The sequence below is a fragment of the Cucurbita pepo genome, chromosome LG09 (genome assembly GCF_002806865.2).
Source record: "Cucurbita pepo subsp. pepo cultivar mu-cu-16 chromosome LG09, ASM280686v2, whole genome shotgun sequence".
In the NCBI taxonomy this organism is placed as follows: domain Eukaryota; kingdom Viridiplantae; phylum Streptophyta; class Magnoliopsida; order Cucurbitales; family Cucurbitaceae; genus Cucurbita; species Cucurbita pepo.
The window spans coordinates 2039844-2067564 of NC_036646.1; the positions used below are offsets into that span (position 1 = coordinate 2039844).

The window sequence follows — 27721 nt, forward strand, 5'->3', positions numbered from 1 at the left end:
GTTGGTTAATGCAACGGGCCAATAACAGAGCCTACCAGTAGGACATATCGAGATATACCTATCTAATTTCGCAAAGTGCTGTCGGTACACAATTTTAAAATATTGGATCTTTCGTTATTTAGATCATAATTCATTATATTTCCACCCAAAATGGCGCTTCGCCCCACCTTGGTTTCATCCCTTGAAAGGGGTATATATACTACATGTGCATATAGCTACTCACTCTACCATTCCAGGAGGAAACTTAAGCTTCCAACCTGCTATCTATTTTTTCCTTTCTCTACCTCTCTAAGCTCCTCTTCTGATGCTTGATGTTGCTGGATTCGTCGTTTCCACCAGAATTACTCAAATTTTGGCTCGTATTTCTCCATCGGTTTATCGACAACGATATCTTCGCAGACACATCACTCCTCCTTTGGAGGTGGTTTGCATATAGTATCCATAGCAAGAGACAGAGCAATACTCCAACAGAGATCATTGCAAGTCCAACATTCACAATCTTGAGATGATGGTGCAGATGAGGACAGTAACCTGTGGTGATGTTGTGAAACGTTTCCCTAACGAAATTGCAGTTCTGGAGGCTAAGCAAAGGGGGAGTGTAATGCTGAAGTGCATAACTCTCATTCACTGCAGCCACCATCTGGGAATAGATGTCCGGTGTGACTCTCCCAACCGTGGTGCACAGTTTCGATTCCGATACTTGGCACACAAACTTCTGCCAAACCTGCATTTATAACCGAAGTATCGATCATTATCGAAACAAAGACAGATGAACACACAGAAAGATGATTAAATGAGAAAGGCACCATAAACACTGATATGTTTTGGTTGTTCTCCCCACCGCTAGCGGATATTGTCCTCTTTGGGCTTTCCCTTCTGAGATTCCTCTCTAGGGAGAGGTTTCCACACCCTTATAAAGAATGTTTCGTTCCCCTCTCCAACCGATGTGGGGTCTCACACAGTTAGACTAAGATCTAGATCTAGTCATGACGTTGATTCAATACACATACAGACACCTATAAACATCGCCCTATTATTTGGTGGCCCAGCGTCCTCTCTAGGGGGCCCAGCGTCCTCATTGGCACATCGCCCGATGACTGGCTTTGTACCATTCATGATAGTTCAAGCCCACCACTAGTAGATATTGTCTTCTTTGGACTTTCTCTTCTAGGCTTCCTCAAAGTTTTAAAACGTGTATGATAGGGAGAGATTTCCACACACCCTTATAAAGAATGCTTCGTTCCCCTCTCCAACCGATGTGGGATCTCACACAGTTAGACTAAGATCTAGATCTAGTCATGACGTTGATTCAATACACATACAGACACCTATAAACATCGCCCTATTATTTGGTGCATAGACATTCCCAAGTTAAAATGCAGCCAGAATGCGTTGTATGAATCTTACTGTTGATGCATTGTCGATAGTCACGTCGTTATCGCCACATCTACTTTCTTCCAGCTGAGAGTTATATGGGTAACAGAGAGCTGGCATTGGAGGTCCAGACTGGTTGCAGTAGTTGGGAAGTCCTGGGGGAGGATTTGCATTGGCGAAGTTGTACACAAATTGATCGACAACGCTCACAATGTCGTTTACAATCTTTTTACTTTGGATTAGCGTCCGGTTTGTGGTTTTATGATCAACACAAGGAAGGATATTGCTAAGAGCTGTTTCTGCATGAGGATTATCCACCCATTCTTCCATTGCCATACAAGTATCAGAAACTGCACTGAAAAAGAGAGAAACAGAGCAAAAAATAGACAGAAACTCAGTTTATCCTTTTAATTTTGAAGAAATTAGAAGTGATGACAGTAAATGTGAGATCACCGGGAATGAAACATTCTTTATAAGGGTATGGAAACCTCTCCCTAGCAGATGCGTTTTAAAAACCTTAAGGGGAAACCCCAAAGAGAACAATATTTGTTAGCGGTAGGCTTGGGACGTTACAAATGGTATCAGAGCCAGACACCGGACGATAATGCCAATGAGGAGGCTGAGCCTTGAAGGAGGTGGACATGAGGCAGTGTGCCAGCAAGGACGCTGGGCCCCGAATAGGGGAGGATTGGGGAGTTCCACATCGATTGGAGAATGGAACGAGTGCCTACGAGGACATTGGACACCAAAGTGGGTGGATTGTGAGATCCCACGTTGGTTGGGGAGGAGAACGAAATATTCTTTATAAGGGTGTAGAAAACTCTCCATAGCATACGCGTTTTAAAAATCTTGAGGGGAAGTCCGAAAGGGAAAGTCCAAAGAAGACAATATCTGCTAGCGGTGGGCTTGGGCCGTTAAAGTAAATATAGCAATTTCATTAAACCAATATGAGGGTTATTAGTTAATAAGACTATGCAACTATATAGCCAAATTGTAAGCCAACTTACCTGTCAAGGATTACAAACAATCCATAAAGAACAAATGTAATTGTCACAAGTAGCCAACCACTGAGTATTAATCTGCAAAATATAACAACATACTTTTATTCTACCAATATATAGATGAATCTGAAAAGTAAACTAAATCAGTCACACGACGAACAACTTACATATACATTGCATGTTGATATCCAAAGAACGACAGAACTGCAACAACAATTCCAGCAAGTTAAAAATACGCACACGTCAAGTAAACGAGAAAACAAAACAATAAGAATTACGTACAAAGACCGACGAGAGCCAGAAGAAGCATGAGCGCAGCAACGGTAATTAATGCTGAACGCCTATACGAACAATATTTATGTTAGCTTTTAGGTGTGGTAAAAGAACATGAACTTGATTGAAAGGAGTAAGATGAAGATACATACATAGCAATGAAAACTCTTGTTATTTTATTAGAATTTATACTCGTCTGCTCTGCCACTGTATCTGCAGCGGTATTTAAATCCGCGTTTAACTCGTCAATGTCGTTGATTACATCAATTGGAAGAAACACCTCGGCCACGCTAATGGTCTTTGCGAGTGAGAGATATTCTGTAACGTTTTTAAGCGTATCCACAGTATAGTCTGACTGGTTTACAACATACTTCAAAGTATGCAAACCTTCATTGTAAAAATCATTCTGTCCAATACATAGAAGTATACAGCCAATGCTGCGAAGAAGGATAAGCTTTGTGTCAGAATGGAGTTGAGACAATTCGAACATATAGTTGAGATTAAAATAACACTCAAGTCCACCGCTAGCAGATATTGTCCGCTTTGGCCCGTTAAGTATCGCCGTTAGCCTCACGGTTATAAAACGCGTCTACTAGGGAGAGGTTTCAACACCCTTAAAAGGAATGCTTCGTTCCCCTCTCCAACCAATGTGAGACCTCACATATTAACAACATAAATAAGATGTATTGCCAATGAAAACGATGGCTTCATGCACCAAACGATGTAAAAAGACGACAAGTAAAATAGATTTAGAAGAAGCTTTCAAAATCTAAGTGTATCATTGAGACAAGAGTGTAGAGTATTACGTGGCAGCACATGTCAAAACTACAAGTAACGCGAGGCAAATCCGCTGTGAAGTCTTCGATTCTTCGCCTTTAATGTTTAACTTCCATCCACAGCAAAGATGAATAAAAAGAGCAATGCCAAAGGAAATGAACCAGAGGATGGAAAGAATGAAGCCAATGGCACCAGTAAATCCAACAGACTGCAGAAACATATTAACACAAAAGAAATGACTACAGGTTGAGAACTAATTAGCAGCAATGCCAAGGAAGAGCCAATACAAGCTAAGATCATATACTAAAATGTAAGCACACTGCAGACAAAATGACAACAAAAACATACTATAGCTATTTGATTCTACGGTGTGATACGACAGGTATGAAGCCAAAAATTAGTGACGACAGGTATGAAGCCAAAAATTAGTGACCACCCCAATGAAACATCATGCTAGCATACATACTATACATCACTGCTAGCATATATTGTCCGCTTTGGCCCGTTACGTATCGCGTTAGCCTCACGGCTTTAAAATGCGTCTGCTAGGGAGAGATTTCCACACCCTTATAAAAAATGTTTTGTTCCCCTCTCTAACCGATGTGGAATCTCACAGTCCACCCCCCCTTAGGGGCCCAGTCTCACAATCCATGATGCGATTGTGCCCCAAGGAAGTCATCGAGGACGATGACTAATACAACCTACTCACTTCATAGTATGGTTGTGACACCCAGCGTCCTCGCTAGCACACCGCCCGATGTCTGGCTCTGAAACCATTTGTAACAACCCAAGTCTACCACTAGCAAATATTGTCCGCTTTGGCCCGTTACGTATCGCGTCAACCTCACTATTTTAAAACATGTCTCTATTAGGAAGAGGTTTTCACACGTTGTAAAGAATGTTTCGTTCCCCTCTCCAACTAATATGAGATCTCACACTCCACCCTCTTGGGGCCCAACATCCTCATTGGCACACACCTAGTGTCTGGCTCTAATACCACTGGTAATAGCCCAAGCACACCACTAGCAAATATTGCCGACTTTGGCCCGTTACGTATCGCCATCAGCCTCATGGTTTTAAAACGCATCTGCGAGGGAGAGGTTTCCACACCCATATAAAGAATGTTTCGTTCCCCTCTCCAACCGATGTAGGATCTCACACATACACAAACATATAACAAGAAATTGCATAGAACAGTATGATTTGAAGCCAAATATATCAAACACAGTTAGTAAAATAAATTATGAGAACAACGCTTACAGCCCAGTAATCCCGATTGGCAATGTCCCAGCCACCTTCATACACCCTAAACCCATGAAGAATATCTGGACGCTTCGTTCTATTTGCTGCCAATAGAAGAGGGCCTTGAGAGTCGTTATTTGCAGATCCTGGAGCTTCAGCAGTCTCCAATATCTCATTCCTCCAAGGACCCAAGTTTTCTTGTCCTGCAAATAAAAAGCATCATCAATAAACAAAAGCCAACACAAAGAACATAGAACCAACAAACAGGGAATAAATATCAGGCACAATGTGGCAGCTCAGAATCCAAAAACGAAGAACAAGATTGCAGGAATCCCAAAGTTTACACACATCAATTCATAGAATCAAGAAATAAAGCAACAAAATACGCCTCAAACACCTTTAACCTCCTTTAAGTTAGAGGAGAGCATCCATTTCTTCGGACAATAAACAAACAGAAAACACAAATAACATATAATAATTTTCCCACAGCTACTTTCAGCAAAAATCTCGATCAAATTCACAAGAAAACCACACTCGAATCAGAAAACAGGACCAAATCCAGCAAGACAGAAAATGTGCAGACCTAAGACGAATTTTCCAGAATCTTTAGGCACCAAATCGTGAGATAAAGCCAAAACCGAGAAGAACGCGGCAAAATCCACCAAAAACAAAAGCGAAATCGAAGCAGATATCGATAAACCCCTCATCGGCAACCGCAAAATCACAGCTACCTCATTAGAAGAAATCAGTAAGCGAAGAACAGAGAAGAGCAGTACCAGTCCGATCAACGATCTTCAGAGCGAAGTAATGGAGATTAATAGAACTCTGAAGAGGAACTCACATGAAAGTGTGGTGGGGACAGTGAATTAGTGATCATGAGAAACCAAAAAAAGCTGGCTTTACATTAAATTAGTTAAACAAAATCAGGCAGCGCCTTAATTTTTAATTAATCAATTAATCATTTAATTAATTAAATTAATTAATTGCGTTAAAATCAGTAATTAAGTCAAAAAAGCATGGCCAAATCCCTAAATATTTATTTTCTTATATTATTCCATTTTGTCCCATACTACTTTTCCTTATTATTTCTTTTTCACACTCCTGTACACGTGTCATCCTTATATTTGTTGAAATTACCATTTTGCCCTCGTACCCGTCCACTCTAAGTCTAAGCTCTCGTAGCTCCCTCTCAATAACTCTCAACAAATAATTTCTAATCAAATAATAAATTCAATAAATATTTTGATTAATTTTTTAATTTTATTAAAAATAAATTATTAATATATAAACATTTATTTATTTATTTTCGTAAATGGAAAGGAAGATTTTCCATTTAATTTCAATATATATTTTTATAAAATAAATTTATTTTTAAGAGATGATGTAGAATAAATAAACAATAAAATAATTATAAAATATATATTATCATAATAAAAAATAATAAATTAAATTATCATTTGTTAATTCTAAAAAAAAAAAATCATAAACTAACCCAAATTTTATCAACCGTTCGATTTGATCGTAATAAAACATCTAAACAGTGTACGGTGAGATATGATCACCTGCAACACGATCTACGTAAAATATAATGCACCCTTCTCCTAACCGAGATCCCGCCAAATTAGATGGATCAGATTTTTACCGTGTGGGGCCCACTGGAAAGTCAATCATTGAATTTGGACATGATCAGAAGGCAATGATCCAGTGTATTATTACCTATGATATCATAATGTTTTCAGTGGGCCCCACCGATAATGGATCCAAAGTAGGACTAAAAATTTAATTAAAAAAAACTAAAATTTCAAATTTTAATTTTCATACTAATTTGGTGTTTATTTAAAATATTAAATAATATAATTTCTATATATAACTAAACTAAAAATAAATAAATTGAATTGGGTGACTCATAATATTTAAATGAAATTAAATTATGTTTTAAATGGATTTAAAAATTAAATAATTTTATTATTTTAATTTTAATTTTGGTACAAATCTTTTTTCTTTTTTTCTTTTTTTTTTCGCCTAATTTTTAACAAATTATCACAAACTAAATTTATATAAAATAAATAAATAATAATATTATTTTTAGAATTAATAAATAATTATTATCAAAACAAATAAATGAAAGGAGAAACGGAGTGGTTAGATACAATCTTAGGGTTGATGGAATAATTGAAGTAGAATGTCACGCGATCATATAATATAAAATAAAACTATATATTATAATATAATATGATGCATTATATTATAGGTTGGAGCCTTTGGTAAGAAAAATCATCATTTTATAAGGCATTATGAAACTACACATTATTGGGCATTATTACAATTTTTTTTTTTTTTTTTTTTTTACAATTGATTATATCATATTATGTGTAAGTCAATTATTCACGATATATTTGAATATAAGTGGGTTAAAAGTTCGATTTACGTGTATATAATTACATCATACACTATTAATTTTACAAAATTTATAATAAACTATTTTGTTAGGATCAAATCATTAATTAAGTCCCTCTTGGACTCGTAAAGGTGCGGGGCTTATTGTTAAAATCTCGAAATTATGTTGTTCACCTCATTGTTTGATCGTGTTTCCCAAAACGGTATGTTTCTTAAATTGGCTATAATTGTCATTCTCACTCGTGAAAACCCACTTATATAGAATGAGTCCTCTAATGCTGGACTTCATAACTCACTAAGGATTGAAATCGAGTCGTACATGATCATCTTATAAAATATTTTTTTAATTAACAAGTTTATAAAAATATATTATACATCAACTCACATATCTCCATATAAACAATTTGAATCAAATCAATGGTATATTCAACATTATCCATATGTTATAGACATTTTAGGTTTTTTTAACATGATTATCTCGTACGGCAACTGTTGGATGAAAGTCTCACATCGGCTAATTTAGGGAATGATCCTAGGTTTATAATTAAGGAATACTGTCTTCATTGGTTTGATGTTTTATGGAAAAGCCTAAACCAAAGCCATGAGAGCTTATGCATCATTGTAGAGAGTCGTGTTCGTGTTACACGAACAAGGTAATAATCAAGATTACACCGACAATTCATTAGGTCTCCAAGCAAGTGGAATTTTTGGGTATGTGTGCAAATCAAGAAATTTTTTTTTTTCTACAATTTCTTGTTTTAGGGGTTATAATTTCTACTTCTAAAAATGGGTCTAAGAAAAAACTTTATAAAGTTGCAAAAGAGTCCCTGAAAAGAGGCAATTTGTGTTAGTGTGTGGGGCCAAATCATTATTTTCCCAAACTTTAGGGCCATAGAGCAAAATTGTCATTAAAAGGGGAGGAAATAGAAAAGCAAAACCTATAAAGGTTAGCCCTATTCCACTTTATTTTTTTATTTTTAATTTATTTTAATTAGTTTGGTTGTAAAATATAATCTAATTTGTGGAGTTGGTAACCTAAATTTTATTAGGTAATAATAATAAATATAACATGCTTTTAACTTTATAATTAAAAATAAGTAATTAAAATATTGTCAATTTGATTGATTTATTTATTAATATATTAACTATAAAAATATTTATATAGCTCAAAATGGTTACACGTGCTCCACTCCACGCACGTGTGGACATTTTCCACCACCATTTTTTTAATGGGCCCAGTATAATGTTTATTAGGGCTCAGAGGAAAATGGGCCCATTATAAGATTACAGTGGAAAATGGGCCCATAGCAAGATTCTTGGTTCACAAAGCTTATCATCATGGGCCTAGTTTTGGGCCCAGTTGTCGCTGTATGAGAATGCAGCTTCCTCTGGTCTGCCAGCTCATTTTATTTGAAAATTAGTGACGAAAATAATTAGTTGTAAAAAAAATATTTTATGAATTAAATTGTTTAAATAAAATTCTCTATTTCAACCCCTTCGAATTTCCACATGTACTTGACACGTTACCGTGTTGGTGCAATCATCCTTCGACCTTAAACCCGACATGAAAAAAATTGCAAATAGAAAAATAAACGATCAAAAATTTAAGAAAAGTCATGCTTAAGGTGCGGGCTTCATTATGAGAGCCTCGTGCGTGCTTCAACAGACTTTTTGGAACACTGATACCTACAGCTTTAGAAGAGAAACGTCATCGACTTCTATATACTTGAAATTAATTGAGCTTCCTATTCTTTGTCGATCTTCTAAGTCGACTATCAAGCACAGTACCTTCAAAAGGGATCCTCTTGAATATCTTGTTGCTCTCTTCTAGAGCGCCATGCATCACTCTTTGTCAACGGGTAGCAGGTTTTGGGCTTTTTTCTTTCTGTCAGGAGGGTTTCGTGTATCGTGTAGTCCAAACACACTTCTAGAAAGATCAGAGCTGTAATTGTACAGACTTGTAAAGAACTAAAACGAGAAAGTGGTATGATAATACAATAGGATGACTAAAACGACTCTTCCAACAATATCAATAGCCCAAGAGGGTCGTTGAAACTTGCTAGCTTTCTCTTTCTTTTGCTCCAAAGAATCTGTCCATTAATACCATTTAGGGAAGTTGCAAGACTCGTGTCCTCCCAACCCACTTTTCGAAGCAAAGATGACGACAAAGACCATACACTTAAAGAGGATACAACGAGCAATCGACTCCTAACACCATGTTTGGAACACGTAACCCACCACATATCTCCATAGCAATATGACATTAAAGATAACATGCTACGTATATACCATTCAATGCAACGTACATTTTAACGCGATTTTAGCATTTCCAAAACTAAAAGTAGAACCAAAGTCAAGCTCTAAGCTAACCCCACATTTCCAAAGTTCCCTCAAGACATACAATGGCCGAGTTCGATAAAGAACCGGCACAAGCTTAGAGTGTTCGATACCGCGAGGGGCAACAACGAACACGAACCATCGACTAACGAAAACATCAGACCAACAGATCACAACAGACCAACAGCCAATTTTCAAACATAATCAAACCAAATCTGTGTAAATGAACTATGCAACTGATAAGCTATGGTTTTATGAACACTAATTCATAGCTCTTCTTGGTGTATGCTGTTCATCTGAGAGGCCATTTCGGATCTTAAAGTGTTCTAATGGTTCTACTTATCCTTGATGGCAATGCCAAGTTTGCCAGCAACAATCAAAGTGGTAGCCATCCCAAGAAACATCCCATGTTCAACAACACCAGCAAGCCGCAAAATCTCATCGCTCGCAGCATTCAAATCCCCAATATCTTTCTTCAAAAACAAGTCCACAATGTAATTGCCATTATCAGTAACAAAGGGTTCTCCACTTTCATCTTTGATTCTCAGCTTAGCAACGCAACCAGATTCTTCAAACATCCTCTGCAGCCGCACGGCGGTGAAATTCCAGCAAAAAGGCACAATCTCCACCGGCAGAGCAAGCCCACTTCCGCCCAAATACTTAACCAATTTCGACTCATCAACAATCACCACGAACTTCTTACAAGCCCCCTCCACCATTTTCTCCCTCAAAAGAGAACCTCCTCGGCCCTTCACCAGATTCAGATGCGGATCGACCTCGTCCGCGCCGTCAATCGCAAGATCAAGAATCGGGTGCGAATCTAGGTCTGAGAGAGGGATTCCCAACGCAACGGCTTGTTCGTGAGTTTTCTTGGAAGTAGGGATTCCTATAATGTTCTTGAGCTTCCCTTGACGCAAGAGCTCGCCGATTCGATCAACGGCGTGCTTGGCGGTGGAGCCAGTGCCAAGGCCAAGAACCATGCCGGATTCGACATATTCAACGGCCTTATACGCAGCAATCTTCTTCAGTTCATCTTGAGTCAGAATCCCCGACGATAATGGCGTAGAAGAAGGCATCAGAATGCCGATTCGCAAGCCGCCTTTCTAGGACGCAGCAAATCGGCAGTAATTAGGAATCGCCATAACCCGAAAAATAAAAAAACCTTCAAAAACAAATCGAAAAAAAGACGAGGTGAATTACGTAAAAGAAGATGAATTACGCAAAAGTGAAAGAAACGGAGGAAGAAGGAGAAGATTAATCGAGGACGGAAGTGATTTTGAGTTTGATTCAGGGGAGAAACGTGGAAGAATTGGGTCCATTTAATAGGGGAAGGGAGGAGGAAGCAGCGGCGTGGTTGCTTTGCCCTAACAAATAAAGCAAGATTTTCTTGGAATGTTGACAGATTACAGGAGGCGGTGCAGGAAAATGGGCTTCGTCTAGTACCCGACGCCGGTGGTACTACTATTTTATTCTATTTTGAATTTGCGGGGAAATTATCAGTTTAATTTTCGATTTTGTCTTTTTCCTTTTTAAATAATATTAAAATTAAATTAATAAACAATATCTTCTCTTAAAAAAATATATATATATTTATAAAATTCATTTAAATATTTTATTTCATAAATATCTTTGATTTTTAAAAATTTAATTAATGCCTTTCTACTTTTTAAAATACCCTTTAAATTTTTTTAAAATATTTAAGGATATTTAGTAAAACTTTTTTCAAAAATTTTTTAATCACTTTTTTTTTCTTTTTTCAAATTAACAATTTATTAAAATTTTAAAATTAATTAGACATAAATTTTAACTTTATATTAAATCTAATTTTTATGGCGGGACAGAGTGGGATGTATAACCTTAGTAGTCAATATTATATAATCGAGTCTAAGAACTTTTGTTTTTTTTTTGCAGTCCGCTATTAGTCTGGATACAGCAAAATAATTTTATTAGATCTATTAAGTACCTTGTGTCAGAATTGAGAATTTCAGTACCTTGTGTCAGAATTGAGAAGAATTTCAGTACCTTGTGTCAGAATTGAGAAATTCTGTGGCTCAAATCTTTAGTATTCTCTTATTTATCTCAATTTTGTGGCTCAAATCTTTAGTATTCTCTTATTTATCTCAATTCTGTCGCTCAAATCTTTAGTATTCTCTTATTTATCTCTACTTCAAATCTTTAGTATTCTCTTATTTATCTCTACTTCAAATCTTTAGTATTCTCTTATTTATCTCTACTATTTAGGCAGAACAACTGTCACTCATTCTTATTAAGAAAACTGAAAAAACGGAGGGAACTAAACCAGAACAAGAGGGATCCTCCGACTCTTATTTATTACCTGTGTCTACTATTTAGGCAGAATACCGTCACCCATTCTTACTAAGAAATCGAAAGAAACGGAGGGGATTAAACAGGAACAAAAGGGATCCACCGAAGAAGATATTTCTCCGTCCCTTTTTTCAAAAGAAAAGGAGGATCCGAACAAAATCGATGTAATGCATGTTCTTATCCATTTCAATTTAAACTTTTAGATATTAAATTTTTATTAGCCATTAAACAAAAATTGATATAATAGTTGTGATATTTGTTGATGAGAAAAATTGTTTAAGAATCGTAATAAAATCTACACAACCAATAAAATATTGGTGGAGGTATGATTATCATACCTCCATTTTACTTTATTTTTTATTGCACATTGCCCAAACAAAAGAAACAAAGCGATGAAATTTGCCTTCATTACAATGCTCCTCACCAGACATTGTTATCACCTCCATGATATACTGCTGCTCTCAATCATACCTTTTGCTTCATCTTATCATTAAACATTATTGCACTTATACATATATAATTATAGAACCTTATACTAATCTATTGATAATAAGAGCTTAAAAAAGAAATGTATGTATATGTATTCTGATCTATATTGTAACCGTCTAAGCCCATCGCTAGCAGATATTGTCCGTTTTAGCTCGTTACATATCTTTGCCAATCTCACATGTTAGGGAGAGGTTTCCACATACTTATAAGGAATGTTTCGTTTCCCTCTCCAACCGACGTGGGATCTCACAATTCACTCCCTTGGAGGTCCATCGTCCCTACTGGCACACCATTCATGTCTGACTCTGATACTATCTGTAATAATTCAAACCTACCGCTAGCAGATATTGTCCTCAACAGATTTGAGCAACTAAGTCCTTGCCATCATGGATGAATTTGTTTCAAAAGTTACTCAAATCTTATTCATCTGAACAGTTCATACAGCAGCAAGGGAGGGGGGAAACTTACAAATAATCATTCAGTGTCAATTTGTTTGAACACGAGCAGAGGATAAGCAATGGCGCAAGCAAATATCCATCAGGCTTTCCAACAGACATCATCAGGAGCAAGGCATGAATCCTGTAATAATCAAACGTATGATACTAACTTGAAATATATAACTACATAGACAGAAAGGGAGAAGAGAGCAAATATATGTTGCCAGAAGAGAAGTGCAGAAACTTCCCTAATTGCATATCCTCCCAAGCTGGCTAGTGCTCCCAATAAAATAGCACTTGGGGTAGTGTATTGTAACAGAAGCACAAATCTGTACATTTGATCCCCAGAAACAAGAAAATTCAGTTTATCAGCCAACAAGACCATCCCAATTCCCAACACGGGGAGGACCAAGAGCCTTGCTATGATTATACCGATTGTGGTTCGATGGCCTAGTGTAGATGTGTTTGAGCATTCTGCAAGCAAGCCCCCAAGAATGAGCATAACAGAAGGCACGGTAGCACGGGCTAGAATCTCTAGACTGTCTTTGACAACTGATAATGGAGCATTATAGTCAAAGAAGAGTGATTTCAGTGGTGGAATTAGCCCAATAATGATGGCTGCTAGAAAAGCAATTGTTGGGGGTTGAAGGATGTGCTGTATTGGAGTTTGCTCAGCAAGATGGCTCAGCCTCCTCACGACTCTCGGCTTAGCCAAGAACTCGGTGGATTTGGGACTGTTAGTCCTGTTATCCCCTGCAAGTTCGATATCATTAGGCTTGGGATTGTCAGTACAGTCGCCGCCTCCTGAGATTTCGATATCAGTAGAAGTGGTCTGCGGTGTAATCGAAATGCTATTGAGAATTCTAGGGATAAAGGATGTCATGGAATGTTCTGTTTCTTTGTCCTCAATGCTTGGCCATTCAGCTTCTGCAAGGAGAGGCCTGCTCAAATCATTATCAGCTCGTTCTTCTTCAATTTCAATGCCTTCATCTAAAACTACATTGCACTCCGGTGGAGGTTTCATCATGTGATAAACGAGGGTATAGGCCAGAATCACCGAAACCCATTGAGCAAGTGAGACGTAAGTCACCCCACTAGAGTGACAATTTGGTCCAAAAGGGTTATCTGCAGTGTGGCAAACTGACCCCACAACTGCAAGAGTGAGGTTTCCTGTATTACCAAATGCTGTCATAACAACAGTCAATCTATTAAACTCAGGGGGTGGATGACATAGAGCAACCACTAAATACCCAAGAACACAGCCGATGGCCGTGCTGAGTAGCACATTTACTGGGATAAACCACCACTGAGTAACACTTTCGAGAGTAATACTTTGGCCTAGTTCAGTAAAAATCAGGCAGGGCAAGAACAAGGCAAAAACAAGTTTGCAAAGCAGGCTAAATGTTTCTTTTGGGATGATTTTTGTCTTTGGATGAGCAAGAATCAATCCAATTACTGCGAGGCAGAGAAGCTTCATTAATGGCACAATTGCAGCAAGTAGGTCTTCTTCACTAAACTCGATGCCCGTTTCATAAAGCAATCTGAAGTATCCCATCCTTTCTTCCGGTATAACAGGAAGGATGGAAGTTTCCTTTTCTACAAACAGGACAACAAGAGGTCCAAAAACACAGAAACTCAATCCATTAAAAATTTTCTTCCTAGAGATAATTTCGATTTTCGGACACAGGTTTAGCAAAATGCATATAGAATCAACCAAAAATCATTTCAAAAAAATGACGATAACGTGTTGGAGATATCAGAAGACGATTATTCTAACGCGCAATGTTGAATCAACTAACATTTGCTAAGAAATCGAGACAGATCGTAAGAAAATCGACAAGGAAACGATTGAGATCGAACAGGTTATTATGAATGATAAACACAAGCAAACTCGACGAATTAACATGAATCATCACGTCAAGAAAATCAACATAAAAACAGAAGCAAGGAAAAACTAGAAATCAAAACCAATTGTGAAACTGAGAATTGGCATAGCGATGAAGAACTTACGTAGCGAGCGCGAGAGAGAATGTCGGAAGGAAGCAAGAGATCGTAGATGAAGCTTACCAACGAGGTTGGTAGTAATGAATCGAATGGGAAGGCAAGCCTGGGCGAAGTTCTTGATTCATCCAACAAATTACGCACATTTTTTTAAAATAATATATAAAATATTAACACAACAATTGAAAATAATAATAAATAAATAAATAAACTCACGTGATTAATATGAATTTTATTTGGAGGAAGGAAAATTGAAATAAAGCTTTATAGTTTGTGAGCGTCAAATTTACTTCAAACAATAAATTAAAAATAATATATAAAATATTAAAATAATTTTTTTAATGCTCGATTGGTTTATTTTGTTTTAAAAAATTATTTTAATCCTTCTTCCATTCTTGAATAATCCACATCACTCGAATCCTCTTGGAAGAGAGGGGTGCCTTCGGGAACACGGACACAGGTGGTGCATGGCTGTCGTCTCAGCTCGTGCCGTAAGATGTGATTTTAAACACTTGAAATCAAAATTTAGAGAAAAAAGTGTTATTAAATATTTACGTAGAAATTTCTCCAAAATTCTCACACTATCGTTGCAACCGTCTACTATCGCTTGTGACTGTCACAATCGCATTTTGATAGCAACAGCGGACTTGCGATTGTGTTGCACTCACTTCTCAGCAGCAAGTGAGTTAAGCTCATTCGTTCTCGCGTTACCTACGACCAAGCGACATATGCTTGAGCCTCTAGCCCAGTTCAAGAAGAAAGTTTTAAAAAACGGAAGCAGAAAGATTTCAAAATAGAGTTTTGAAAGCCAGATTTGAGAAATTGAAATTAGTGATATATGAGAATATAAACAAAAGGCAAGAACAATGGCTTACTGCATACAACTATCGGGTTGAGAAATGGGGATTCCCAATCCCCACCAAACCTCGATAGAATCAAACCAAGTTGCTTTAACTCCATAACTAAAAAATCGAACCAAGTTTCGATAACTAAAAAATTCTCAACTTGAGAATTTAACCAAGTTGGCTTTAGCACGTGAACCGAACACTTCTAGTTACTTTAAATCGTGGTTTTAATGTTCGTTTGAAATATGTTACAGAGAAATAGGTTACAAAAGCTCGAGTTTGTATAATCTATAATTTGGGATTGACCATTATATGCTAAAGTTTAACGAACTATGATCATAAAACATTACCAAATATATAGTTACCTTATTCGGATTATTATAACCTACGGCTTAAAAACATTACAAAATCATAAAAAACCACAAGAAGCGTTTGAAAGTATAAGGATCAAAATAAAACATACGTAAAAGCTTGAAGCCAACTAAAGCTAAGCTAAACGAAATGAATCAAGAAAACGCTTATAGGAATTTAAAACTCGGCACCCTTCGACTCAACTCGCTCGAGAGACGGCGAGTCAGCTGGGGTTTCTCCATGTTGTCATCGTTAAACGATTCAATTTGTCGATCACGTTGATCTTGGTTTTCACCCAGGGGCAGTGGCTCAAGCTGCTGGTATTTGGGCTTATTTTTTTCCAGGAGAAGGTAAGTGGTGTAATACCAGAACAAAAGTATCCTACTTTGTGCTATCAATGTGTCCCTAATACGCCTTTGACCAAAGGAAAGTCGTTCCAGTGCCTGCAAATAAGAGAAAAGCCAAGGCATTAGGATGGAAACATGTGGCTCCTCGATTTACGCTGCAACCAATCCACATTTTCTTTCATGTAACGGACCAAGCCCACGGTTGACAGATATGTTTTTTTTTAGTTTTTCCTTTTGGGCTTCCCCGTAAAAAGCATCGGTTTCCACACCCTTACAAAAGAATGTTTTTTTCTCCTTCCCAACCAATGTGGGATCTTACATTTTTTTGAGTATCGTTTGGTCTCAGAAGTCTCCCCGTCTACAACCAATCAGAGAAAAGCGTAGGCATTAGGATGGAAACATGTGGCTCCTCGATCCACGCTACAACCAATCCACATTTTCTTTCATGTAACGGCCAAGTCCACGGCCGGCAGATATTGTCTTTTTTTAGCTTTTCCTCCTGGGCTTCCCTTAAAAAGCATTTGCATTTGTTAGGGAGAGGTTTCAACACCCTTATAAAAGAATGTTTCGTTTTCCTCCTCAACCAATGTGGAATCTCACATTTTGAGTCTCGTTTGGTCTCAAAAGCCTTCCCGTCTACAACCAATCTAAGAAAAGCGTAGGCATTAGGATGGAAACATGTTTTATTATGTTTCCACATTTTCTCGGGATCGATGTAAGATGCTAAACCAAAACCGAGCTCAATCGAGAGGGCAGCCTCTTTGTTGGCTCTTTGAGACAAACACTTAATAGGAATGGTGCTAATTCCTAAGTTCTTTCAATTCTTGTTTGGTTTCGCGAGCCTCCCCCACTCCGTCCCTTACTCGACATGACCAAATAACAAACTAATTATGTAAAGATATCTTCACAGCAACTCAGAAGATCACTACAAAGAGGAAATAAGTCGTGAAATGAAAAGACAATTTTTATGGACTCTATCATGCTCAATCGTTTCAGTATCTTACACAATAGTGAAGATTTTCATACTCAAGTTTAGATAATAAAATTCATGCTCTCGCCTACCTGTTCTCCAGTTTGAATATCAATTGAATGCTGACAATCAAATTGAAGACCTTTAAATTCATTGATGCAAAGCCCTTGAAAGGCCCTGAAAGATGAGATATCATTGAAGTTATAAGAATTAATAGAGAGATAATTTTGAAATTTAACATGATATCCAAAATCTTTTAGTGGATCCGACGCACTTACCATCTTATGAGAGAAACATTAGGAATCCAACGAAAGATGATCGGCGTGCTGTCTGCATTGACATAATAGCCACCAAATACAATAAAAACTGTCATAAGTGAGGGCCCCACTGCCATGGCGGCTTCTGTGCTAGGAGCCATAGCTCCAACAGTGAGACCCATAGCAGACGCGGCAAAAGATTCAACAGTAATGATACTGCAGAACTTCCCAAACCTATATAATAAGTGCAGAAGTTTCAATCATTATTTGTGGCAACGAATGTATGATTTTAAAGTTAATTACGAATTTAAGTAACGATCAAATCCTGACCTTGAGGCAGTTGAGTGAAGACGAGCCATGGGGTATAAGATAACCCCAAATAACAGTGGAAAAGCAGCTCCAATTGGGATCTCGGCCAACAATTTAGAAAGCAAATATGGGCCTAACGTATAAGATCCCTTTGAACGCTCCCTATCAACAATTGCACGTTCTTTCGAAAAAACACCCACAGTTTTGGTGAGAGCAGCCATTGCAGTGTTGATTGCTGCAACCTGAAGTGAAACATATTTATAGCCACAAATTGGATCAAGAAAATTGTACAAGTTCTATTTTTGTCTAGGAATCTTCTCAATTCTAGCAACTTGAGGCAGGGGAGGGGGTGGGGGAACTCCTTTGATTATCATTGCAAGCATAATATTGGTTCGTAACTGTGGTACAAAAAGCAGCAATGGAATATCATAATTATACAATATAGCAATGTAACCATAATGTTTGAATGACTCCAAAGATACTATTATACCTGAAGCAAACCCATCCTATCCTGGATTGATGTCTGAGATCTTTCAATTCTCCAAAAAACTGAACCAAATATGATCGCTGATGCAATGGACATTCGTGCTCGAACCTTATTTGTTGGTCCATCCCGAAAAGCCTGGAAATTCATTAAAAGATTCAACCAAGTAAAATAACTAAAAGAATTGTATTCACACAATAGCGTAACCCTGTCAGCATTCCACTTTTGACCAAGAGGTATCTCTCTCCACAATGTCTATGAGATGCAAACCGGAGATGAGGACTCGATGTTGAGAATTATTGGGGGTGAGTCCCACGTTGGTTAATTTAGTGGAAGATCATGGGTTTATAAGTGAGGAATACTATCTCCATTGGTATGAGGCCTTTTGGGGAAGCCCAAAGCAAAGCCATGAGAGCTTATGCTCAAAGTGACAATATCATACCATTGTGGAGAGTAGTGATTCCTAACCCATGACCGCTTATATCTATATTTTTTTAAAAACTGAAGATTGCATCAAAATAAAATTCACAGGTCATTGTTATAATATCAAAACCTGCACAGGCTGCATTTCCCTCTCTTGTAGCTTTTGTTTCTAATATTTTACTGAACGAGAACAATGTAGAACTTTAAAGCAAGCTACATATATAGAAAGGAAAAACCTGCATCCATGCACGCTTGAGGAGCAAGCAGAATTGCCTCCACCAGCCTCCTCTCTTCAAAAGCTTATTTTCCCTGAATTTCATACGTGCCGAAATCTGCCTTTTCTCACTTGAAGTTGCATACAAAATTGTCGAAGAGTGTCGTGAGAATGACTCAACAAAACCGTAGATCCTCTTCTGGGAGGAGTACACACTTTCTGGAGAACTATAGTCAATTGATATAAGATCGGCCAGAAACTCAGCAGGATTAACATGGTCAGGGCAACTATACCTGTTCGACTAAACAGCAACTAGTGAGTTACAATATCTGGAGTCCAATTGAGCTTACTGAGATTATTTATTTTTGAAAGAAGAAGAACAAGACCAAAGAAAACATTGAAAGGCATGCACGGAAGAACCCAATTTCTTTAGTTTATAAAGATACAAAACAAAACAAATGAACAGGAAGAAGAAGACAAAGCGCTAACAAGATTGAATAATATTGATCGGTACATGCGGAACAAANGCTTTAAAAACCTCGTATGTGAAAATAGAGTTAAAAAGATTTCAAAGTCTAATAATAGAACAAAAAAATCAGAAGCCATTGTCAAAGTTCATCAAGAGGCATGGACCTAAAATGTCAAAACAAAAAAAAAAAAAATGCTGAACGATGATGGGGAATATATTGAAAACAAGGAAAATGCTCAAATGAAAACACATTTGTTGAAAGTATGGATAGAGCTCACGACCCAAATTTAGAGAAGTATTCCACAGGTTCCTCATGAGCAGGACCAGCATAGACAAGAGCACCCTCTGTCAGCAATATAATATCATCAAATTTGCTATACACAGAGCCTCTAGGTTGGTGTATGGAGCAGATCACAGTATGTCCATCCTTTGCAAGTTGTTGAAGTGTCAGGACTACTTTTTCAGCCTGGAATGCATCAAGTCCTGGAAGCCCCATGTTTATAATTTATTTATAAGACATTTAGATTATAGTTATCAGTGTTTTGATCAACACTCACTAGTGAACCTTATCATTCATGTTGGCACATGACTAAAAAAAAGGTTAAAAATGTGATGAATTTCTATAAGCTAGAAACTTGGTCATCACAAAGAATCAGATAGTAGGATTTGAATCCCTAGCTAAATTCCACACCTTTAATTATGGAAGTTGCATTTGATTTTATAGTATCAAAGATTGGATACAGTATTAAAGGCTAAACTTATATAAAATGGTGAAGCTAAAAACATGTAGACAGATAATGTTTCCAAAAGTACATGGCAACTGAATTAGCAGATAATGTTCTATTATAAAATGGATACAAACTCCACACGGGAGTGAAGACATAAACAGAAAAGAGATACAAACCTGTTGTAGGTTCATCAACAAATATAATAGATGGGCTGGCAATCAGCTCACATCCTAGAGACAATCGTTTCTTTTCACCCCCGCTGATTCCACGAATTCTTGTATCACCAACAAATGATTCAGCACAATTTACCTTTTTCATGAAAAATATAAAATTAGCATGAACATGCTTAAGCTAAGATAGATCAAAGCACGTTGCAGTGACTCAGAAGAGACTAAGATCCTCATTATTCAACCAGTTAATAATACTATAATTAGCAAAGAAAACTCTTGTTCAGCATTTCAGCCAATAAATTTATTAAGCATTGTTTGCTAAGATCCAAGGAGCTAGCTATGAACATATGGCACTGGTCAATTAAGGTAAATCAAATTCAAAATATATAATACATCCACAACATATGAAGAACTTATTTCAGCTATCTTAGAAGAACAAACTTCGATCATCAATCTTACCAAACCTAGTTTCAAGAGCAGATTGTCACATATTCTTCCTTAATCAAAGCATGTTGCAGTGACTCAGAAGAGGCTAAGACCCTCATTATCCAACCAGTTAATAATACTATAATGAGCAAAGAAAATTCTTGTTAAGCATTTCAGCCAATAAATTTATTAATCATTGTTTGCTAAGATCCAAGGAGCTAGCTATGAACATATGGCACTGGTCAATTAAGGTAAATCAAATTCAAAATATATAATACATCCACAACATATGAAGAACTTATTTCAGCTATCTTAGAAAAACAAACTTCGATCATCAATCTTACCAAACCTAGTTTCAAGAGCAGACTGTTCACATATTCTTCCTTCTCTTCTTCGGAAGATATCTTAGTAAGCTGAAGCTCAGCAGCAAGCTTCAGTGTCTCTCGGACAGTTAGCTGTGAGAAAAAGAGGTCCTCCTGTCTCACATATGCGAACCTACAATATAGATAATAATGAAGCAGTCTTCTAAGCATAATGTTGTAGAATGTTTTATTGACAAGAAAACATACTTGTAAGCTCTCTTATTTGAATAAGCGTTTCCATTGTAATCTATAATGCCAGTGAGATGTAACCGTGGAGAAGCCGCTAGCTGGCCCGCCAAAATATTGAGCAACGTTGTTTTTCCTGAACCTGACGGTCCCATTATCGCTAACAATCTTCCTGGTTTTGCTTCTCCGCTTACATTCTTAAGCAGAAATCTCACCTACCAATAGTTTCTTCTATCAGTAATTGATCATGCTCTACTTTTAAAAGCATGAAAATTATTGGTCCAGCTTCACAAAATTGTGTTAGACGAACACGACTCTCCACAATGGCATGATATTGTCTACTTTGAGCATAAGCTCTCATGGCTTTGCTTTGGGCTTCCCCACACCAATGGAGGTAGTATTCCTAGATTATAAACCCATGATCTTCCTAGATTATAAACTCATGATCTTCCTAGATTATAAACTCATGATCTTTCTAGATTATAAACCCATGATCATTCCCTAAATTAGCCGGTGTGAGACTTTTCTTTTCATCCAACACCTCCCCTCGAACAAAGTTAGTTCGTCTCCCCTTAATCGAGGCTCGACTCCTTTTCTTTTGGAGTCTTAGTCATTTTTTACTTTTAGGAGCCTCCTTTTGGAATCCTTAGTTCAATATTTGAGTATTCTATTGACATGACTAAGTTTAGGGCATGACTCTCCACGATTGTATGATATTGTCCATTTTGAGCATAAGCTCTCATGGCTATGCTTTGGGCTTCCCTAAAAGACCTCACACCACGTAGAAAGTATTCTTAGATTATAAACCCATGATCATTTCCTAAATTAGTAAAACAGGGGATGGGTGACTTTTCTTTTCATTCTAACAAATTGAACTTAGCCAGAAATTCAAGTCATTCTAGGCAACTGATTAGCCAATCGAAAGCAGAGATCGGCCAACGAACTTATAAGAATCGCAAATCATAGCATTTTCTTTCGATTTCTTTCCCTAAAAAGTGAAATCCTAACGGTGAAAAACAAAGAGAAACGCCATATTCACTATCCTCATACTCTACTGCATTTTCAATAACACAAATGGACTTAAAGAATGAAGAAAACGCCAAGAAAATTACTGATTTGGAGGATTTATCAGATAGAGAGCACGTGATGTTGCGCCACCGGATTGTCACTGGACTGACTTTCCTGGAGGCAGGAGATTCTTCGCCAACTTCGATGTCTCCATCTACCTCCTCCCAATCCTCGAGCTCGATATCGTGTTCCAACAGAAGAGCAGGTTCTGGTCCGGAGAAAATACGGACAAGAAAAGCCGCCGCCACAGCAACCAAAACTTGGCCAACACCGTTCCCGCCAATGCTCATGATCGCCTGGCCCACTCTTTCCCGGTCAAATTTCACCATAGTCTATACCTCCTGGTTCCCCTCGGACAGAGATTAGCAGTGCACCGCCGCACTTCACACTGCCGTACGATCCCCGTATGAGACGGAAACTCCGACGCCGTCGTCGTTTATCAGTCGGAAATGGCCGGATTCTCGCAATGGACGAGCGTAACGGACGTAGAAGATCACGATGGGTGAATTTTTTGTACGTGTAAGAACTCACTCACGCAGGAACGGAAGCATAGTTGAAATTACCATTTTACCCGTTCAAAGTGGTTAAAAATGAGGGAATTTATGTATTTACTTATTTATTTATTTATTTATTAAAAAAGTAATCATAAACCTACAAAAAATAAAAATAATTTTTTTTTTAAAAAAAAAAAAAGAAGTCAAAGTAACGTTAATATAGCCAAAATTTTACAAATTCAAAATTATCATCTTACCCGTTCAAAGCGGTAAAAAAAACTAGTTAATTTTTTAATTCATTTTTAAGTTTTTTATTTTTACTAAATTAATAAAAATACTTTTTAATTTTCACATTATTTTCAAAAATATTTAAAATTTTAAATCATTAATAGTTTAAATTTTAAGAAAATTTAAAAAATACTGACCATTTTTTTAAAAAAATTTAGAAATAATCTATGAGAGCGAGTACACCGTAATTTAGAAATAATCTATGAGAGCTGAGTACACCGTTTTCCGCTATATATTGAATGTAATAATTTTTTTAATTTTTTTTTTATATAAAAATAAATGATGTTAATGTTATTTTTAAAATTTTATGAGTATTTTTTTAAATATAATATAAATAAAATTAATATGATATTTTTGAAATATTTTATAAACAAAGGAGTAATAATTATAATATTATTTTTCGATTTTTTTTTTTAATTTTAAAGTAATATTGAAGAACCTATCTCAGTTAGATTTCAAGTCTATCTTCTTAGCTACTAGAACATATCAGCCTTTGTTGAAAGACCTTATTATTTTTAGTCTCATAAATTATGTAAGGGTCAAATTGACTTCGTATTTTGGGAGATTAAAGGGGATCGAGATTGTATTCTGGTCGCATATCTTTTGTTAGGAGACTATAAATACTCACAATATATTAGGTAAAAATCAGATTCGTTGATTAATGAAATTGAGATCTCAATTGAGACGTTTCTCTTAAAAATCCGAGCATCAATTTTGTTATTTCTAAGTTTCATGCAATTCTTGTGGTAGATTACATTCGAGTCATTCAATAAGTCTTGATCAAGTTCGATGATAGAGTGACTCAATTTAGAACAAGGTTTCAAATCTTCGTTCTAAATCTTCAATCGTAAAAGCTTGAATCGTTGGGCTAAGGATTAGAGTTGTCTATCACTCATTTGTAATTAATTTCGTGGGTTGTAACTTTTTTGATCACGTCAGTCAATAGAGTTCTTAACCCAATCCTATTTCATTTTTCAGATTAAAAATATCTGACATTTGTAACATATGTTAGCGATGAGTTGTAACTCGGGAATATTTGATATTTGAGTTTCACGAAATTTGAGTATAATTTTTTTAATAATTAAAAAATTGAATAATCCGACAACCAAACTCAACCAGTTCTGATGGGTGTGAAACGTCATTGAAGGCACCGACCCCAATCAACTCAAAAGGTACGAGATTGTTAAATTATTATTATTTAATTTAATAAAAATAATTATGAGAATCTATTTGTTAGCTTCAATATTAAGTCTTTCAAATAGACAATGATTGATGTTTAAATATAGATCATATAATGTGGAATGGAGACTAAAATCAACATTTTTTTTTTTTTTTTGATATTGCCAATAATAAAATAATTATTATAATTATTATTCAAAATTTTAAAAAATAAAAATAAAAATAAAATTTTAAATTATACGATAAAAAAAGGTACGAGATCGATTTAGTACGACCAGATGGGAATCAACATCCTTGTTTATTTCTCATTAATCTGCATTGTTTACTAACTTTATCAAACGATGATGTGTAACGACCCATGTGTAACAGCTCAAGCCCACCACTAATAGATATTGTCTGTTTTGGCTCGTTACACATTATCATCGGTTTCACGGTTTTAAAACGCGTCTACTATGAAAAGGGTTTAGCCCTACTTCGACCAGTGCCTCGCACCATCTGGTGATTGTCTCTAGGCTTCCTCTCAATATTTCGTTTCCCTCTTCAACCAATGTGGGATCTCACAATCCACCCTCTTAGGGGTCAGCGTCCTTGCTAGGACACCGTGCAGTGCCTGACTCTGATACCATTTATAACAACCCAAAGCTAACAGATATTGTCCGTTTTAGCCCGTTACGTATCGTCGTCAACTTCACGATTTTAAAACGCATCTACTAGGGAGAGGTTTCCACACTTTTATAAGAAATGTTTCGTTCTTCTCTCCAACCGACGTAGAATCTCACACCTTTACTTGAGTGTCACACGACAAACGATACTTAGTTTGTAAGACACTCGTCTAAATATAAAAATTATTCTCTAATCATTGTTTTAAGAAACTGCTTGAAAGAAGCTTTGTTTTACAGCTAAGGCCAAGAAAACAAAAGGTGCCTTTTCTTTAGCTTTTTATATATATATATATATATATATATATATATATGTGTATATATACACACACACATACATATATACATACATGTGTATATATATATATGTATATATATATGTATGTATGAATATATATATGTATGTATATATATACACATATATATTTGGAACTATAAATTTTGTCCTAATAATTTAAAAAAAAAATATATATATAAGAGTTGGTCGCTCAAATTTTAAAAATTACAATTACGTCCTTATAATTTAATAAATTCTCAAAGATGTTAAGATCCTCGTCTTAAATTATAATTTTAAAAAATTATAGGGACTAAATTATAAAGTGGAATATGAGTTTTTGATCCTCTTCTGTAAAATGGAATATGAGAAGAAAAATGCAATCTTTATCGTTTTCGGCCAAAGATCGGGACCATTTTTGTTTCTTATTTTGTACTTTTAGAAAAGAAAAGTTAAATATTTGTTCGGTCGTTGTTATTATTTTTTTTCTCAACGTTAGATTCTTTCTCCTTTTTTTTCCTTCCGATAGACTCAACGATATTCTGAAATTTGCATAAATTTTAGCATATAATTTAAAGCGAGTTCGAGATATGACTTCCGGTTGCACGTCCGTGTTAGTTCTTGACCAAGGCAATGAGTCCATGCGTCAAACTAACTTGCAAGGAAGAAGCTAACATCGGTGTCTGTTATGTCTTATACTCTTTGATATTTAAGTCAATACTTATAATATCCAAGTCCACCGCTAACAAATATTGTCCGTTTTAAAACATGTTTGATAGAAAGAGGTTTTCACGCCCTTATAAGGAATGTTTCATTTCCCTCTCCAACCAATATAGGATCTCACAATCCACCCCTTTGGGACTAACGTTCTTGCTGGCATACCGTCCGATGTCTGGCTCTGATACTAATTGTAACAGCCTAAATTCACTGCTAGCATATATTGTCCACGTGACTCGTTACGTATGATAGTCAACCTCACAATTTTAAAACATGTCTACTATGGAGAGGGTCTAGCCCTATCTTGACCAGTGATTGGCTCTAATACAATTTGCAACAGCTCAAACCACCACTAACAAATATTGTCTGTTTTGACTCGTTACGTATTGTCATCATCCTCACGATCTTAAAACACGTCTGTTAAAGAGATGTTTCTATACCGTTATAAGAAATGTTTCGTTCCCCTGTTCAACTGATCTCACAATTGCATATATGATAACGGGACGAGTCACTATTTCAGGGTACCCGAGATCCTACCTAGATTGATGCTTCGAGCTCGGGTTGAAACACGTCTGTTAAAGAGATGTTTCTATACCCTTATAAGAAATGTTCCGTTCCCCTCTTCAACCAATGCGGGATCTCACAATTGCATATATGATAACGGGACAAGTCACTATTTCAGGGTACCCGAGATCCTACCTAGACGGATGCTTCGAGCTCGGGTTGGGTTCTTAGCTCCACTTATAAAAGAATTTGAACCAAATGGCTTAAAAGAATTTGAACTCCTTTACTTTAAATACCTTTCTAAAAGGGAAAGAAACCCAATTCATTTTTGTAAGGGATGGCATCAACTCCATAGTTTGTAAAGATAAAGGAATACCCTTTTTCTAATTTTTATTTATTTATTTATTTATTTATAAAACTCCCAAAAGTATGGAATCAATTCAATTCAAACAACCTAATTTTTTATTTATTAAATTAAAAAAACATCTGAGTTTTATTTATTTTTATTGCTAACTTTATAAATTCAATAATAAGTGTTTATTTTTTGAAAATATATTTTTATTTTAAAAAAATTGTTAGCAAACAGTGTCCGCTTTGACCTGTTACGTATCGTCGTCACTTTTACGATTTTACAATTGAGTTACATTCTCGATAAAAAACTATGAACTACAACACGAAAATAATTTTATAATATATTTTTTTTATCGTAACTATAGCGAATATTGTGACAATTTTACGGAATAATTTTTTTTAATCCCCATTTTTTTTAAGGAATAATTTAGCTACCATCAACCACCGAAGGTCACCAAAATGGTAGCACGTGGTGGTTGCAAGAGCGGTAATTGGAGGCGGGCAACGGTGATTGCCCAATTATGGGTGATGAGCAGTGGTTGTAGTCGTTGGATGTAAGCGATAAATGGTAAGCGATGATAATGGTCTCCGATAATAACATGAGACTATGAAAGTGAAATGTAAGGGTATTTTGGTCATTTTACTCTAAAAATTTCAACAAATATTTCAAATTAAACGCCTAAAAATCATTTTTTAAAAAAACTGTTTCAAATAAATGTTCTAAATGAATTTTTTTCTTTTATAATTTATCAAAAACAAATAAATAAATAAATATATATTTAAAATTTAAAATTTGGATTTTCTCTCTCTTAATCAACATTAATTATTATTATTATTATTTAAAATTATTTGAGGACACAGTTCATTCTGGGTGTCTTTGTTAAAGCCATTTTAATTCCTTCTTTGCACTAAAAAGATCCCACATATATTTATATATATATATAATATATATATATATATATATATATATATATATACCCCTCCTTCCTCTGA

General features: G+C 36.1%; 3 protein-coding genes and 1 pseudogene across 7 annotated transcripts; all 4 read right to left on the reverse strand.

Annotated features, from left to right (window-relative positions):
• Nucleotides 1-87: 87 nt before the first annotated feature.
• On the reverse strand, nt 88-5547 carry LOC111801364. The gene is made up of 9 exons (XM_023685339.1): nt 5251-5547; nt 4686-4870; nt 3455-3633; nt 2801-3085; nt 2658-2716; nt 2543-2579; nt 2382-2453; nt 1408-1729; nt 88-724 (listed from the first exon to the last, which is right to left on the reverse strand). The coding sequence occupies exons 1-9, from the start codon at nt 5372-5374 to the stop codon at nt 281-283; spliced, it is 1707 nt and encodes a 568-aa protein (XP_023541107.1). The 5' UTR covers nt 5375-5547; the 3' UTR covers nt 88-280.
• Nucleotides 5548-9308: 3761 nt separating this feature from the next.
• Nucleotides 9309-10869, reverse strand: LOC111801420 (annotated as a pseudogene).
• Nucleotides 10870-12610: 1741 nt separating this feature from the next.
• LOC111801514 (protein PIN-LIKES 2-like) lies at nt 12611-14786 on the reverse strand. 5 transcript variants are annotated; one of them, XM_023685534.1, is made up of 4 exons: nt 14663-14780; nt 13085-14248; nt 12901-12981; nt 12720-12794 (listed from the first exon to the last, which is right to left on the reverse strand). In XM_023685534.1, exons 2-3 carry the CDS (start codon nt 14205-14207, stop codon nt 12926-12928), a joined length of 1179 nt encoding a protein of 392 aa, XP_023541302.1. In that variant the 5' UTR covers nt 14208-14248; nt 14663-14780; the 3' UTR covers nt 12720-12794; nt 12901-12925. The 5 variants fall into 5 exon arrangements, with proteins under 5 accessions (XP_023541299.1, XP_023541298.1, XP_023541302.1 ...); XM_023685531.1 differs by having other exon boundaries at nt 12611-12794; nt 12901-14248; nt 14720-14786; XM_023685530.1 differs by having other exon boundaries at nt 12611-12794; nt 12901-14248.
• A 1068-nt stretch (nt 14787-15854) lies between these two features.
• LOC111801383 (ABC transporter G family member 7) lies at nt 15855-22820 on the reverse strand. Its single transcript, XM_023685359.1, has 11 exons — nt 22307-22820; nt 21216-21409; nt 20991-21141; nt 20227-20359; nt 19604-19805; nt 18876-19146; nt 18223-18354; nt 17754-17974; nt 17445-17657; nt 17259-17343; nt 15855-16292 (listed from the first exon to the last, which is right to left on the reverse strand). The coding sequence occupies exons 1-11, from the start codon at nt 22589-22591 to the stop codon at nt 16017-16019; spliced, it is 2163 nt and encodes a 720-aa protein (XP_023541127.1). The 5' UTR covers nt 22592-22820; the 3' UTR covers nt 15855-16016.
• Between the last annotated feature and the right edge of the window lie 4901 nt (nt 22821-27721).

What these genes read in the sequence shown, in the direction of transcription:
- LOC111801364 (XM_023685339.1), bottom strand. Translation starts at nt 5,374, where the DNA reads ATGAGGGGTTTATCGATATCTGCTTCGATTTCGCTTTTGTTTTTGGTG. An exon ending in TTCTGGAAAATTCGTCTTAG is followed by an intron (nt 4,871 to 5,250) that starts GTCTGCACATTT and finishes TTTTATTTGCAG; the next exon opens with GACAAGAAAACTTGGGTCCT. An exon ending in CCAATCGGGATTACTGGGCT is followed by an intron (nt 3,634 to 4,685) that starts GTAAGCGTTGTT and finishes ATGTTTCTGCAG; the next exon opens with TCTGTTGGATTTACTGGTGC.
- LOC111801514 (XM_023685531.1), bottom strand. Translation starts at nt 14,207, where the DNA reads ATGGGATACTTCAGATTGCTTTATGAAACGGGCATCGAGTTTAGTGAA. An exon ending in TTGGGAGGATATGCAATTAG is followed by an intron (nt 12,795 to 12,900) that starts GGAAGTTTCTGC and finishes TGATTATTACAG; the next exon opens with GATTCATGCCTTGCTCCTGA.
- LOC111801383 (XM_023685359.1), bottom strand. Translation starts at nt 22,591, where the DNA reads ATGGTGAAATTTGACCGGGAAAGAGTGGGCCAGGCGATCATGAGCATT. An exon ending in CTGATAAATCCTCCAAATCA is followed by an intron (nt 21,410 to 22,306) that starts GTAATTTTCTTG and finishes AACTATTGGTAG; the next exon opens with GTGAGATTTCTGCTTAAGAA. An exon ending in ATAGGATGGGTTTGCTTCAG is followed by an intron (nt 17,975 to 18,222) that starts GTATAATAGTAT and finishes GTTTCACTTCAG; the next exon opens with GTTGCAGCAATCAACACTGC.